The 16737-nt window shown below is 49.3% G+C and overlaps 1 protein-coding gene across 23 annotated transcripts in view; it reads right to left on the bottom strand.

Moving 5' to 3' along the window:
• The window catches only part of Shank2 (SH3 and multiple ankyrin repeat domains 2), a 441204-nt gene that overhangs the window by 153684 nt on the left and 270783 nt on the right, over positions 1–16737 (bottom strand). For all 23 annotated transcript variants that reach the window (XM_076914200.1, XM_034510387.2, XM_076914238.1 and 20 more), the window contains one exon: positions 2420–2495. In XM_076914200.1, coding sequence (XP_076770315.1) covers positions 2420–2495 — 76 coding nt within the window. The remainder of the gene's footprint in view (positions 1–2419; positions 2496–16737) is intronic.

Below are 16737 nucleotides of genomic sequence, written 5' to 3'. Positions count from 1 at the left end.
CCAGGTCATTAGACTGGTGGATGGGTGGGTAGAGAGAAAGAGATAGAGAGATGCATGAGTACTGAATGAAAGAATAGATGTATGTATATATGCATGTATGTATTTATGTATGTATGTGTATGCATGCATGTGTGTATTGTGTGTGTATGTATGCATGTGTGTATTGTGTATGTATGTATGTATGCACGTGTATATTGTGTGTGTGTATGTATGTATGTATGTATGTGTACAGATAAATACCTGAGTGGATGAGTGGTAGAAAAAAATGGGTGGATGAACGGAGCCTGTTCAGCATACAGCAACCACTGAGGTTCCTCTGCCCACCCAGGTAGCTCCTCCTGGTGCTCCATGCTGATGAGGCAGGGACCCAATTAATGAGGAATGAGGACTTGCAGCTGTCATCTCATCTTGAGATGTGCTTTTAACACTGACCCTCAGGTACCTACAAAGCCTTGTACAGTGGTGGCCCCAGGACCTCTGCTGTCTGATTCTGACTACTGTATCTATTTCTAAATCCCTCTCATGTTCCCCTTGCAGATGGAAGAGAATCCTAAGGCAAGAATCAGGTGGAGCAACTGGGCATACATGCTAATGCCTGGGTTTATTCTAACTGCTGACCTCTTCAGCACCAGCCTCTGGGCTAACTTGACACATGAAAGCAGGGGGTGGGGGGAGGGGAGAAAGCTTTCAACTGATTCGGAAAATGTCTCCATTGAGCCTTACTTCCCATAGCATTTTCTTTAATTACATTAGCATCTGCAGCAAGACAGCCTCAGCTGTTGGCGCCTGCACAGACCACAGTCACACCACCTAGAGTGGCTAATTGGCCAGTGGGGTGGCTCAGCTCCTGGGTCTCCCTGCGCTTTTGGTCCCTGCTAATGAGCTGATGAGCACACTAAACTGCAGATGCCCGGCCCCAGGATGGCTGCTGCCTGCTCAATCAGATGAGAGATGGCCAGCCTCTTCTTCCAATGTCCCCTCCAGGGCGACATGACCATTGGGGTCCTTATGGCATGGGAGACCATTCTGTCTCTCCACCCATGAATTCCTGGTTCTCTCTGCCTTGCAGGTCTCTGCCATGGTCAAAGCTGGCTCCCTTCCTAATCCCTGTATCTGTATGAGCAAGCTTGATGGTCTTTTTGTCAGTCACAGGAACAGTGTTTTCCCTCCCGATGGAGCTCTGGACAGCAAGAATTTGATATTCACCAAGACTCCTCCTAACAGGCCTGACCCCAGGCCATTGTGAGCAGAAACATGTTGACCTCAGGTGATTCCAGGTTCAGCCTCACACACAGGCATAAATGCTTTGGAGGCTGAGGACTCACCCCACCTCTTGGCCTCTTCAGTCTCCATGTTTTTCTATCACACTGACAGTGACCTTGCTTTACTAGGTTGCTGAGGATGTGACCAGGGCATGGTGGCTGGTGCTGGTGAGACGGACAGATAAACAGGGCAGATGTGATTCATGTTTGCTTCAAGTGAAACGGCAGGTCAAGGGAGGCCCACAGCTTGTCCAACCCTTCATCGTGGGAGAGCTATGGCTGACTCCTAACTATTAATCTAGACTCTTCTATACTCTGCTCAGAAGCTGCTGGTTGGCCCCCGTTTGGCCCGAATCCCCAGACATGCTCCATCAAAGGCACAACTGAGAGTGGTCACTGCTTGGAGCCTTTCACATTAGGTCTCCCAACCCCACCCCACAGGGCCCACTGCTCCCTGCCTGGACAGCCCTTCAAGTAGCCATGGTGACAGCTTTTCCCAGACCTCCCTGGGACTTGTGGCCCACTGGCTCTGCCTGGACCTTCCTTGTTAGGTGGACATATAGGCTAAGGCTACTACTGACTATGGCCACCTGTTAAAGGCCCATTCTGGCCAGTTTTCTCAGTAGCCACTCAAGCAAGGCTTCTGTGGGAAGATTCTATCCTGTATCTTGTGCCAGCCATACTATGGGAAACACACAGCTTTCTACAAACTCCCAACCCCATGAGCCTATAGAATGGATGCCTCTTTGGGCCCTGCTCATCAAGGAGAGCAAGATTTCTTAAACAAAACTCCAGCGGGGAGGAGACATCATGAGAATGCGTACACACAGGTGAGGTGTAAGCCCAGAGCCAGGAAGACCTAAAAACCTGTCAATGGATGGCCATCACTCAGCTTCAGGCCCCACACTCTGGCCCCTTTTCTCATCTCTATTGCTTTCTTCCAGTGATGCCATCTTTCCATCCTCCTTAAAGCATACTGCCCTCTCTCAAGGGCTTCCATCACAGGCCCTGCCCGTGACAGGTTCTCTCGTAGAATATGATTGCCACAACCCCAGCAGAGGTGGCACACGAATAATAAAGCACAGAATGCAACCCCCATCTCCCCAGGCATGCAGGAGCACCTGAGGAGGTCTCTGGAAGGCAGAAGCATGCCTTACCTGGCAGCATCAAAGCTGTCATAGGAGCCCACTGTGTAATGCCGAAAGAGCTTCTTGCTGCGGTCCGCACGGGTTTCTGCAGAGGGAAGAGAGACACCATTCAGCAAAGCCATATCCCACACCTTGCATGAGCAAAAGGCTGGATCTCCCTTTTTGGCCCCAGACAGGGTGACAGCCACTCTACATAGGGACATGCATGGGAGATGGGGATGATTTGGGGGCGCAAGTCTGTAAAGTGTGGAGATGCTGTGAATCCTTGGCCATTCACCGAGGGGCAATTGAGGTTCTGCAGAGCAGGGGGCTATAAGCCTTCCAGTTTTAACAGTGACAACCACCTCATGTGGAATCTGCTAGCCCTGGTAGCCCAAAGGATGCTACCCAGGCTGGCAGGCCTCTGGACATCTCAGGAACCTCCAATGATGCAATGAGGGCTTTTATTCCAGAGAGACATGATCAGGATTAATATCCTGATGATGGGTACTTTCCACCAAAAAAAAAAAAAAAAAAAAAAAAAAAAAAAAAAAAAGGCTAAAGTAAGCACACACATGATTAACGCTTCTAATTAAGCCTCACTTTCCTGACTCAGCAGATTCAGATGAGAGATCGGTGGGAAATGATATGACGGTTGTAATTAGATTAGCAGATGGTAACAGGGCTGAGGGGGGACCGTGACGATGCATCTGCTGGAAGCACTACAGCACACAGAGAGCTTCAAGGTATTTCCCCTCACAGACAAGATTCCCTGCCCTGCCTCCTTCCGAGGTCCTGTGGAACTATGGGAGAAATTAAGCAAATGCCTTGAAGAACAGCCTGAGCTGTGAGAGTCAGGTGAGCCTCAGTTCAGTCTCTCCTTCTCTCATTCCAAGGTCAACATGATTGTTTAACTCGCCCCTCCCAGTGCAGGTTAATGAGAGAGGCCTCGGGTCTTTATGTGCTAAGAAGCAGAGACAGAATACCCCACTTCCTACAGAGTGGGGAGTCCCCTCCTGGGGTGGAAAGAGCCATGCTAATGTGGAAGCTAGACTTGCATTTCCCAGCTACCCTGGCACATGATTAGTTCTCTTCAAGGGACGGACAGATGGACGGGGGCTTTGTTGTCCCCCTCCTTTCCCTGTCTGCCAACTCAAGGCTTCCAATGTCTTCCTCAACCATGACAATGCCACCTCTCTCCACACCGACACTAACTGAGTGCTTCTGTGTACCAGTCCTACTGTGAACACCGCTGTTGTACCCAGTCAAAGGCCACCATGGAAACCCAGAGGGAGGGGCATACAGGCAGCTAAGCAACCCCTCTGCCTCTTCACTGGGTTAGTGCCATCCTTGAAGGCCAGCCCAGACTGTGGGTCCCTTCCACAGGGGTAGTGTCTTATTTAAGTTGAAGGCATCTTGGTAGTTTAAATGTCAGACTGTATGTTTTCCATCTCTAATCAACCACTCCTTGGCTTAGTATTGAAGACACAGAGCCTGAAGGCCATCGGTAAAAATGTGCCAACAATTGCCAGAACTGTCCCTTCACAATGCAAGTGGAAAGCAATGGCATTTGCAAACAAAACAAGCAATTTCAGCTTTGGAAAATGTACCCCTTCAAATAGTAAACGGATGGCTCAGAGCTACTTGTCAGGATTATAAATCTGTCACTCAGACTTAAAATTAACTGTAGATATGGTGCAGTCTAGAATCACTTGCAAGAGTCTCAACTGAGTAACTGTCCTTATCAGGTTGGTCTGTGAAAATGCCTACAGGGGATTGTCCTGATTGTCTTAATTGGTGCAGGACACTGTTGGCAACACCATTTCCTAGTCTGTCTAACAGAGCTAGCTGAGCACTAACCTGAGAGCGAGCAAGCAGGCAGGCTCCCCCAGGGTTCCTCCTGCATGGCCTTGGCTGAGAATGAGTTCTTTGGTCAGAGGTAACACTGCATGGAACCGTGAGAAGGCCTGGGTCCAGGGCTCTGCCTGGAGTTCCTGCCTTGATTTCCCTCAGTGATGGACTGTGTCCTGGAAGTTTAAAATAATCCCTCCCACCTCAGCTTATTTGGGTAATGTTTTATTGCAGCAACAGAATGTGACTAGAACATACAGCTGATACAAAGAAAGGGCACTGAACAGCAAGATGCTGGACTGCAGACAGAGGACAGCAAAAGGACTGCCATCCTCTGTTTATGCCTGTCACTCCCATGCTGTCACCATCTGAATTGTAACAGCCCTGTCCCTCCCCTGCATAACCTGTGGGCATCTGTTCACAGGGAGGGCAGGGGTGATTGGGTACATTTGATGGATGGTATCACCAAAACCAAATGCATGCCTACCCCATGTCACTCAGGTTCAAATCAGCACTCCTTGATAGTGCCTTCCTTTCCTCCATAGGTTGGGGTCAGGGACCTACATCCTGGGCTGTCCTCAGGGCTCCAGAATGGGGCATTACCTTGTTTCTCTGAATCATCCTCCTGACTTACAGTTTGGAGCAAGGTCATGAAGGCAGGGCCCACATGAGCTAATAAGTGGCTTACTAAGAATAAGAAGAGAGACCTCAACTGGCAGCTTGCCCAGGCTTACCACTTGATAGCCTGTGCCACGTGTGGGCAAGGCAGAAGTCCCCAGCAGTAGGAAGGGTGTGTACCAGACATGGCCCTTGATCTTAGACTTCTGGTTCCACAAATGGAGTGACTTTGTCCTCTAAACATCACCAAGTCTATGCAGGCAGTTCTGGTCATGGCTTCCCTGCTCATCAAGGCTTGCTGAACTAAACAACTCCCCCCTCCCATCACACAGGGAGCAAATAACCCCAGTCCAAGGCACTGGAGTGAGAATTTGTGGACAAGGACCACTAGCTGGGCTGTGGACAATCTAGCCTCACACTTCACCTCTATAGCAAAGGTGACCAGATGTGGGCCTCTGGTCTCCTGACCCTGTGAGGGGTTTACAAGTGCAAGGCTTTAAAACCTAAGGACAGGGATTAGAAAGAAACTGGAGGAGCAGGTGGCCAGGATCCCAGGGCTGGGTGAAGGAGCCCAAGTAAACCAGCCTTCTATGACAGGATGAGGTCCCCAGGCATCAGATCACCATGGAGGGAACATAGAGGTCCGACTGTCCCTGGGACATCCATGCTTAGGTCATACATGTGTCAGGGCTAGGAAAGGAAAGTGAGACATGAAGCATAGCCACCCACCAAAGGGCCAGCGGACGGTTCCTTACTAGTATTGCCCTGAGTTGCTCTGGTTACTTCCATCACACGGGGCTGTCCTGTTCTGGTTGTCTAGGAAACCAGTGGGTGCTCAGAGTGGGCAGGGCCTCAGCAGGGCCAGAGGGCACAGGGCCAAGAACAGAGAAGCAAATGTGAAGTAAAATGCATGTACACATGTGCAAGTATATGTATGTGTGCCTGTGTACCTGTTCATGTGTGCCTATGTACATGTTCATGCATTTCTGTGCACATGTTTATGCATGTCTGAGGACATATGAATGTGTATATACACATACATGTGTATGGGAGACCTTGTATGTATAGGCTCATGGTGACTGTATTATATAAGGGTATGCATACATTCATATGAGCATGTGTGTGAGTACAGATGCATATATGATGATATATGTGAGCACATGACTGTGTGGCAAAGCACGTGTGTACAGGCCCATGCGAGTACATACACACAAATCATATGTGAAAGTGCATGTATTCATGTGTATGTCTTTACACATGTAATTGTATACATGTGCACATATATGTATGTATGTGCATGTTGGTAAAAAAGGAATGTGTAAACAGGTACATGTGTGGGCATATATTTGAGCATGTGAGTGCAGGTAAATAAATGTGTACATGTGTGTATGTGAACATACATGTGGATGAGTACCATCACCGCCATCATCACCATCATCATCACTATCACCACCACCACCACCATCATCTGTTGGGGTAACCATTTTTACATTGTGTGATGATGTGTCTCTGTATTTTCAATCGTTAATTCTGTACCAGTAGAGAGCTAAATGCTGGCAGGATCCTGGAATTGTTTATTTCTATGGCCCAACACCAGCCTCATATTTTGTAAATGTTCATTCTTCCTCACTAGCCTAGAGGAAATCTAGAATTGTATTTGATTGGCTATAATAAAGACCTGACAGCCAGTAGTTGGGCAGGAAGTGGAGGGTGAGAGGGGGATTTGAGAGGGGGGAGGCTGGGCGGTGGTGGCGCACGCCTTTAATCCTAGCACTTGGGAGGCAGAGGCAGGCAGATTTCTGAGTTCGAGGCCAGCCTGGTCTACAGAGTGAGCCAGGATAGCCAGGACTACACAGAGAAACCCTGTCTCAGAAAAAAAAAAAAAAAAAGAGGGGCGGGGGAGGGAGACAGGGAAGAAATGAAACGTGGGATATTTGCCAGCAGACACAGAGGTGATGGACAGAGAGGAGCAGAGGCCCTGCTGAGGCCCTGCCCACTCTGAGCTAGCCACGTGGCAGGATGTAGTGCCAGGATTAGTCAGGTTAAGCATGATAGCTGTCTGGGAGACTGCCTTAGCTAAAAGGCCTAAGCTTTAAAATATTAAAAAGCCTCTGTGTCATTATTTATACTGCTGGCAGATCCGAGAGTCTCAGTATAATCATCCTGAAGTCCCCCCTTCTCTGTAGCAGATTCCCTTAGCTGCTCTCTGCTGACAAGGCGCTTTACTAGTGATCCCAAGTCATCACTGAGTGTCCACCTGCTCTGGTCCTCACTTAGCACCCAGCAGGCAGCCCATTTCCGGTCTCCACCTTACAAAAGACTGTGGTAATTAGGGAGGAGGTTCTGAAGATAGACTAGTGGAGTTCAAAGTTTGGCTCTGTCACCAAATGGCTGTGTCTCGTCTTCTCACTTGTGATGTGGGGAGAGCACCAGCCCTGCCCATACAGAGGCACCTGAGTGGTTGGACGTGAGGCCAGCTGGGCACAAAGCACATGGGAAGTGTGTGTCAGGCTGGCTACAGCTATCACATGCCACACCTTAGGTTCAAAGTTTCTGCCTTCCCAGGTCTTCTGAAGTCACATAGCATATGAGAGGAAGTGTGGGCCTCCAATTCAGACATACTGTTGGATATGTCCTCACCCAGTTTCAGTTTTAACCTGGGATAGATGGGTGGGCTGGCTGGTTCTTGGGACCCTTCCCACACTGTGACAGAGCTATATTACATCCAATGTTTATCTTTCACCAGCTCTACACTATATTCTGTGCCGACCCCTTCTGCAACCCCATAGGGTACATAGGTATAGGCACAAGATACAAGTAAGAAACCCCAGAACAGGTAGGGGGAGCAGGAGGCCCGAGACCCATGAAGGACAATGTCCAGGACAGATGAATCCCCACTTGGTTCTTCAGGGAAGCACCAGATCACTTGAACCGGACACATCACTCCCCAGGCTGTGGCTACTCCACCACTTCTCTATACTTGCTAAGGAGGCAGGAGGCCCTGCTATCTCTCCTCAGTAGACCTGGTAGAGGTCTCAAGTTCTGGTCACTAGTAGTTGGTAAGGACTCTGACAAGGCCACTCCTGTGACCTCATCTGAGCAAGGTTCTTGCCCTGCTGTTGTGATTCCCACTTCTTAGGCCTCCAGTGGTGGCCTGCCTTATGCGATGATGCACAGGCAGGACAGAATAGAATCCAGAGAGGGGCAGTGAAAGGAACAGACAGACAGACAGAACACAGTTGGAGCTCCAGAAAGTTCTTACTTCTAACACACAAACCCACTTACTGTCATTTCTCACCGATGTGATTTAGCCTCCTATTGCTGACAGCACAAGAGCTCAGACAATACATGTATGTACCAGCCGTGTATACTGGTGCATCGATGGCTAGAGGACGGGACCTCCAGGGAGCAGCCAGCCTTGGGATGGCACTGTCATAGATTCACTGGCCGTACCTCCTCACTGGAGAGTTGGTATTTTCTCTGTCACATAGGGTTCCTAGCAAGGTGATGTCTCATATGCCAGGGCATACCCCCAACCTGTGAGAATATCCAGATGTGGCCCAAGTTGGTCTAGCATTATGCTGGTCTCTAACTCCACCAGTCCTCAACCTGTGTATGGAATGCAGCCTTCCTCTGAGACATTCTGCAGCCTGGATGCTGGGTAAGCTTCTTCTGTGTGAGGTGAGGGTAGTGAGTATTGGGAGAAGGCACAGAGCTCTGCTATGGAGGCCCTGGGCTGTGACCTGGAAAGTCATGAGAGCCATTGTCATGTGCTTTTTGTATTTCTCACCAGCACGGGTGCTCACATCTCATTCCTCAGCTCTCTGATCTAACAGACCTCTTTCTAATGATATAAAAAAATGTATCTATATGCATGCCACATGTGTGCAGGAGCCAGAGGAAGCCAGAAGACACCAGATCCCCTGTGACTGGAATCACAGGCAGTTGTGAGCCACTGGACACAGGTGCTGGGACTCAAACTTGGGTCCTCTGAAAGAGCACCAAGTGCTCTTAAACATCGAGCCATCTCTCTAGGCTTTGGTGGACCCCAGACATTAGTACCAGCCAATGTCGAAGCCATTGTAGCATTCCATGACATGAACAACATTCCAAGAGCATTGTGGGACAGTTGCCCATGAGCATGGAGCCTACATTAGGGCCATCACTGCTTTCTACCCAGGGACTCCAAGGAACCAGTGTGCATATGGCACAGACATGTGGCAAGAGTGTGAACTGTCTTTGTGGTTCCTTGCCTGACACTGAGGGATGCTTGTCGCACAGCATCACCTGGGGAAGGCTGGCTGTGACAGACATGTGTGGCCTGTTCAATGGCACAAGGCAGGCTCTTCCTCCACTTGTGCTCTGGCCCTGTACAGCTACATCTGTGTCGGCAGCACCAAGAGTCCTGACAGATGTATACAGCAGAGGCCTGATAACAAGACAAAGGCTGAATGGGGATCTCATCAGGATGAACCCCAAACTCACCAGGAGCAAACAGCCTAGTAGAGGAAAGGAATGCAACCTGACACAGCAGGCAGCAAACATGAGTTCAAATCCCAAGCATTCATATACTGGCCAGTGTGCCCACACATGCCTGTAACCCCAGCAGTGAATGGGGAAGAGACAGGTAGATTCTTGAGATTCATTGACCAACCAGCCTAGCAGAAAATAGAGAGCTCCAGATTCAGCGAGAGACTCTATCTCAAATCGAGAAGGTGGAGACTGATAGAGGATACTGTTTCCTTTGGCCTCCACACGCACACACATGGGTGACTGCACACATACATGTATATAGCTGGGTATTCCACATGCACAATGTAGAACACATGCCTTTTGTAAAAAGAAGGTCCTTTTATGGATGATAAAGGGGCAGACAAGCTAACCAATCAAGAGAGAGCTATTGCTTCCTTTACTGTATAGAAAGTTCTACAAGTTTCTGTAAGACCTAGCTCACTGCTAGGTCTCCTTTCTCATCCAACGTCAGAGTTCTTCACACAGTGGCTACCCTGCAATATCTTCAGCATCCCAGAGTTCAGCCCTCATTAACATCCTGGTCCAAGTAATCACCATCTCTGACGTAGACTCATGAAGTAGCTTCCTGTCTTCCAGTTTCCTGGTGATTTGTTCCACCTATCCAACCATAGCCTCTAATGACTTTGAAGGAATGTGAGTCCAGTGTTGCCATCAGCCCTGCCCATTCCTGCACCCTCATCCCCACTAGTGTCCCTTGCTCTTTGCTCCTAGAAGACAAGCTGATTTGCATCTCAGGGCCTTTGCATTTGCTAGAATCTTCTTTCCCCAGTTCTGATTTCACTGTGCCAACAGATCCCTGGCTCCTATGACAACCTGGCCACGTGGGCACCCAGGATCTCTGGTAAATGAGTGAACGTTGGAAAATTGGTACCTCCATCTGCTTGGTCTGGCTGTGATGCGCTTAAGGCTCTACAGAGAATGCTAAGTTAGTGCCTCCCAGAGGCCGCTAGCATAGTGCAAAGAGCCCATCTGCACTGGGGAACCCCCAGTTCCAGCCCTGGACAAGGCAGTGACCAGGAAGAACCTTCTTAAAGGGCCTCTGGGTGTTCCTGTCTCACTTAAAGAACAGGATGCTTGCCTTAATGGATGCCCTGGGTGGGTGCTCCCTCATGGCACACATCCCAGGTTAATTGGGGATCTCCTTTTCCCAGGAGGCAGCTATGAGCCCTCCCCACAAGGCAGCGTTTAAGCTGATATGCCCTAAAAACGCCACTCTGAGAAATCTACATGGAAAAGTGGGGGGAATCTCTGGAAATTCTATTTTGTACACCCCTTGGGATGTGTGGAAGGCAGCGACAGATTTCATGACAGTCTCCGATTGTCAGCAGTTAAAATAGCCCTTATGCAAAGCAACCAGGAGGAGGTGCCTGTAGCTTGGCAAGGAAACCAGGGTGGGGCATCCTGGGAGACTCTGTGCCCTCCCATCCTAGAGTGCCTTTCTGGAAAATGGAATGACAAGAGGGACTTTCTCCAAGACCAGTATGAGCTCCCTGAAAGACCAGAAGAATGTAAAGCCCTTTGAGCCACAGACATATTCCCTGTGGTAACACACCCCCCTTGGGATGCCAGTGGACAGATAGACTATGAGGCACATAAAATAGCACCCTCATTCTCTCCTTCTTTCCCCTCCTCCCTTCTCCTCCTCTTTCCTGTTTATTGTATGGATGGGGATGGATTCCAAGGTCTCACACATGTTAGACGAACCTTCCATCACTGAGCCATACCCCTGCCCCTGAGACAGACAAGATGAACCTAAGCCTCAATGCTTTCCTGACCTTCTGATCAAAGTAGGAAAGGAACCTCAGTTTCCCCTCTACAATGTGGTCTACAGCAGACTCCACAATACAGGGATACAGAGAGAATAGGGTAGAGATGTTTCTGTACACATCCCTCCCTAGCCCTGACCAAAGATGCTGCTCCAGTTCTTTAGTGACTGCTGTTTGTCTGACGCCCATGTGGTGTACCTGGTTTACATACAAGAGGAATTTATGCCTCATATGATATCCTGCTTGCTGCTGCCTGAGCTGAGAAAGCTCTATATCATCCCAGCCAACTGAACACCCTCCCAGGGCCCTGAAACAAGATACCTTCTGCTCCTGGACATCCTGCTCAGCTGAGGACCCATCACTGCGCTGCAGCAAGTGGAAGACAGAGGATGGACTGGGGTCACATATGACAAAGTGCATAAGACTCTTGGCAGCGATGATAAAGCCACACTGTCTCAGTTCCTGGGAGGACCCACTTGCCCCTGGGTTCTGCTCTGAGTGGCTGGCCTGAAAGGCCCAAGCTGAGCCCCACAGACTGGAGTGCATTTTGTTTCTTAGCCATCTCACATAACGTTCATATTCCCTTCCAGCCAGTATCAGTTTAGGTAGAAACACTCTAGAGTGAGTCAGGCTCTGCTTGCTGAACCATGTGCCCCACAGCGCTGCTGAGTGGATTGTTCTGAGCATGGCATGGCTTTAAATACCCCTCCCCCTGTTCCCAACTGCATCAGGCCTCATGTAGCTGTGGCTTCCACACCCATGAATTCTATCAATCTAAGGTGTGTCTGAAAATATTTGAAAAACAGGGGCTGGAGAGGGGCCCAGTGGTTACACGTATTTGCTGCATTTGCAGAGGACCCAAGTTTGGTTCCCAGCACTTGAGCCAGGTAGCTCACAACTACCTGTAACTCCAGCTCCAGGGGGATCTAATGTCTGTCACTTCTATAGGTACCTGTACTAACTTTCACATGCCCACATGGAGATACAATTAAAATTAATGCTAGTAAACTTTTTAAAAGACCATATTTGGAAATTATGTGCACTGAACGTGAACAGGTTTGTCTTGGTGTTTACTTCCCCAAGCAATTCAGTATAATAATGTTTGCGGAGCATACAGACTTCACTGGGTGTTATGTTTGGGACTGAAAGTATGTGGGGGTTCAGTATCTAGGGGTGAGGAGGGGGTCCTGGAGCTAACTCCCAGCTGATGCAAAGGAATGGTTACCTTCATATTTCCTGTGACAATCAGCAGCCCTGCACCCATTTTCTGATGCCCCCAGGGGGCAGCATACCCCTCAACCAGAATCCCTGTTGGGGCCACATGATTGATATTTTTAGGTTACTTTTTGCTGAAAAGATGACCAGACAGAGAACACTGGGCACATAGGAGTCAAGTATCTTTAGTATCTGTGTTAACGACAGGGAGACCCTGGGATTCTGCCCTGGATGCTGGCTGAAGACTAACTTCAAAGACAGACAGTTCTCTTGCTCTGATGGAGGGCGCTACCCCTCTTAACTACTGGAGGGTCAGGGGTGATGATGCTCTGAGCTGGTCAATTCCTTTCTCAAAGAGTTGAGTGGTGAATTTCCCTTGTTTTGATTGACAAGAAGCATAGAAACTATGGAAGAGATGGAGAGCAATGCTAGGCATCCAGAAGACACAGTTTAATACAAAGGCTCAACTCAGAATGCATGCACTGTGCCTGGGGGGACCATGGAACACGGGTGTATCAGTCTAAGCAGACAGAATAAAGAACACAGGAAAGATGCCCCAGGACTCTGGCCAGTTAGCTTGCCTGTTCTACCACCCTCCCTCAGAGGGAATAGGCCTCAATGGTAGTGTTGCTTAGTACTTCATGAGAGGAGAGTCCAGGACTATCTTCTTGAGGTTCTTTGACCCAGCCAGGACACAGCAAGAAGTCACAGAAGGATAAAACAGCAGAGGGGACAATGGTCATGTGTAAGCTGAAGGGTGGCTGAGCGCCTTCCCTGGGTGCCAGGTATATTAACATCAGAGCCAGGTTGGATGGATATAACAATGGCTTACAATGGCATGAGGTAAGCCCAGGACCACCAGGCTGCTTTCCTCTCCCATACAAGTACTAACCAGGCCTGGCCATGTTAGCTTCTGAGATCAGCTAGGCATTCATGGTGGTACGGCTGTGGATTCTACACAGTTTTAGTCTATGCCATGAGGCCGTCAGCACTTCATTCTCTCATGCAGAGTGTTGATCTTGACCAGCAAGGGTTAGTGTGGATTCTGAGCATGGGTAACGCTATTATTGACCTGTGGAGCACTGTAAGTCAGAGGTGCTAGATATCTGTATTAGTGACTTGTCTCATCACAATGACAAACACCCAACAGAGCAACTTAGAAGAGGAAGCATTTATTCTATCTTACACATGATGGAGGGCACAGTCCATCATGGTGGGAAGGCATGGTGCCACACGTGTGGTCACATTGCAGCCATAGTGGGGAATCAGAGAGAGATTAGTGACTCCTACATTCAGGACAGTTCTTGCCCCCTCAATTTACATAATCTGGAAGCTCCCTTACAGACATGCCCAGAGGCTTGCCTCTATGGTGATTCTAGATCCTGTCAAGCTGTTTGTATTATTGTCATACTTCTGTATCTTATCAGGTTTCAACTGTTGGTTGACGACTATCATGGTAGACGCCCACTGTGAGCCAGTGGCAGTGGGGCAATTGCTGGCCCATTCCACAAATGGGGATATAGAGGTAGAAAGTCATGACAGAACAAGAGTTGAGCCCCAGGGACCTGCATGAGCTGACAGATCAGGCACGTATAGCCTGGGAACTTAAGGCTGAGGCAAAGCTGGTAGCTGCTGAGTGTGGAAGTCTGGGACAGAGGAGGGAGAGGGCTCCTGACAGAGCAGGAATGCCTCTAGGACAATGGCTTCCAAAGACTCAGCAGGAAGTCAACTGAGATGTTTATACTCCAGGATGGATGTCCCTGAGGGCCTGGAACACGAGAACTGCCTCCCTCAGTATTGGAGAAAGATCCTGCTGGGGACTCAGAGCCAGGGCCAGAGGGGCAGTGGTGAGGCCATTTTCTGAGCTGAGACACTGCTCCTGGATGTCAGTGCCTGTGCCCTAGACACACTCCTTCTGAGACGAGCACCTTGGCTATTTCTGCCTTTCTTTCTATGGAATCCGGTCCCTTGCTTAGTTCTCATTCTTGGCTCCCAGCTCAGTCCCTTTCTGATGCGGTAACAATACCCAAGGCCAGGTTGTCTATAAAGAATAGAAATTACTCTCTTTGCCATTCTGGAGGCTGGGGAGCTGAAGACCAAGATGCTGGCTTCCTGGTGTGGCAGAAGAGCAAGAAGGTGCCATGTGCAGCCTCCAAATGCAGGACAGAGACCCACTCACATGGGCTGTGATACCAGGGATTTATTTTACAGCTTCAAGGAACTATTCAGACCTCTGCAAAGGGCTCAGGGTTCCTGGTTGACAACATGGCCAGGCTGTTTGACTCTGGCTCACCCGTGTTCTGTACCCGACTCCTTGCCCAGGCTCCTGTATCTCCTGTAAGTTTTATTCATTCATTTATCTTGTTTTCTTGAGACAGGGTCTTATTCTGTATCTCAGGATGTCATGCAGCTCACTATGTGGCCCAGGTTGGCATCAAACTAATGACAATCCTCCTGCCTCAGCCTCCAATGTGCTGAGAGTATACATACAAGCCAGCCTGTCCAGCTTCTCTGCAGGTTCTAAATCCAGACATCATTCACCCAACTCAAAATATAAGGGCTGAGGGGACAACTGAGGACAGTGGTGAAAACCAAAGACCCTGCTGGGCTCTCTGTGAAGTGGGGAAACACACAGCTATGGAAGCAGCAAAGGCCTATCGCCAGGTCATGCCCCCTCGGCCACCAGAGCAGGCTTGAGCTCTGGGGCCTCTCTCGGGCCGAGCATGTCTGGAGGGGTCCTAGGCTGGGAGCTGGTACTCCATTTTTCAGACTGAAGTTCACCTTCATAGTCTGTATATTCTCTTCTCTGGCTAGTGGCTAGTCACACTGACTTACCACGAGGGGACAAAAGTCTAAGGACTTCAGCACCCAGAGTCAGTAGGTACAGGACTCTGACTTGAAAAGAACTAAGAACTTATAAAACAAACGTAAGATCTGGGGACTCACTCTACACACAAGTATATCTCTTAAATCAGTTGCACGATGGTTTTTTTTTTTTTTTTTTTTTTTTAGTACCTCTGGGTCCCAGGACCCAGTCCAGCAAGGGAGCAGAAGCAAAGGAGGCATGGTGGCCAGACTGCACAAATACGCCATACACTACACTGACCTAATAATGGAGGGCAGACTTGGGTGCCTGCAACATCACAGACCTGTTCTCCTACAGTCCCCTGGCTCAGTGACCGGCAAGACTGTAGTTAAGTTGTGGTCCTTTTCGAAGGCATTTCTGCAGGTGTTTCCACCCTTCCCCTAACTGCTTAAACAGACTGCGCTCCTTGGGTCCAGCCCATCCTCCAATCAGAGAGGCCTATGGCATGTCAGTCTCTCTCACATCTCATCACTGACTCTGAACTCTACCCTCTCTCTTTAAGGATTGTTGGGGTCACAGAGAGCTCACCCAGATATTTAGGGGTCTTAGGCTTGACAGAGAGCACCCTGGATTCCATTAGTGACTTCAATTCCCCTTGGCCATGTGGGGTGGAACACCCACAGCTACTGGGGACCAAGAAATGACTATGTTCAAAGGTCACTCCTCTGCTCACTATGGTCACAGGCCAAGGCCATCTTTGCAGGGCAGCATGGCCAGAAGGGCTGCTGGGACTGTTGTTCATCAGATTCAGAACCTGGGACTCAGCACTGTGGACTCAGTACTTTGAGACTTAGTACTTTGAGACTCAGTACTCTGGGACTCAGAACTCTGTTAGAAGCACTTGACCACAGAGCCATGGTTCATTGCCATCCTCAGCTACACAGTGAATGTGAGGCCAGACTGGGCTGCCTGAGATCCCATCTCAAAAAACAGAGGCTAGAGAGATGGCTCAGCAGTTAAGAGCACTTTTTCCTCTGGTAGAGGACTAGGCTTCAATTCCAAGTACACACATGGTGGCTCACAACCTTCTGTACCTCCAGTTCCAGGGGATCCAATGCCCTCTTCTGGCCTCTACAGGTACCAGGCACACACTGGCACCACACAGAGCAAACATTCATTCACATCAAAACCAAAACCAACAAAATATCCAAACCAACCAAATGACAACTTAAAACCAGATTGTGCTTGTGCTACCACAGTGAGGCCAGGTCTTGGGCTCCATGCTCTGGATCCTCCCCTTCTTCATCAAATAGGCAGAGGACAGCATCTTTGATTGTTCTGCTCTGTGTCTTTGTGGGATGATCCCTTTAGCTGACAGAACTTGCTCGGTACCAACAACCCAGGCCCAGATCAAGGCTGACGTTCACCTCCCTGAGTCTCAGTGCCTCTGTGGTAAGATATGGTGCCAGCAGACAGCTGAGACATCACTTTTGTTCATCCCCAGCTCCCTGAAGCATGGCCTTCTGCCCTGGTGTGTGCATGCATCTGTAGTGTGTGAT

Source organism: Arvicanthis niloticus, chromosome 1 (assembly GCF_011762505.2).
Source record: "Arvicanthis niloticus isolate mArvNil1 chromosome 1, mArvNil1.pat.X, whole genome shotgun sequence".
Taxonomy (NCBI): domain Eukaryota; kingdom Metazoa; phylum Chordata; class Mammalia; order Rodentia; family Muridae; genus Arvicanthis; species Arvicanthis niloticus.
Note: the sequence above shows the minus strand (reverse complement) of the source record. Positions and strands in the feature narration are given on the sequence as shown.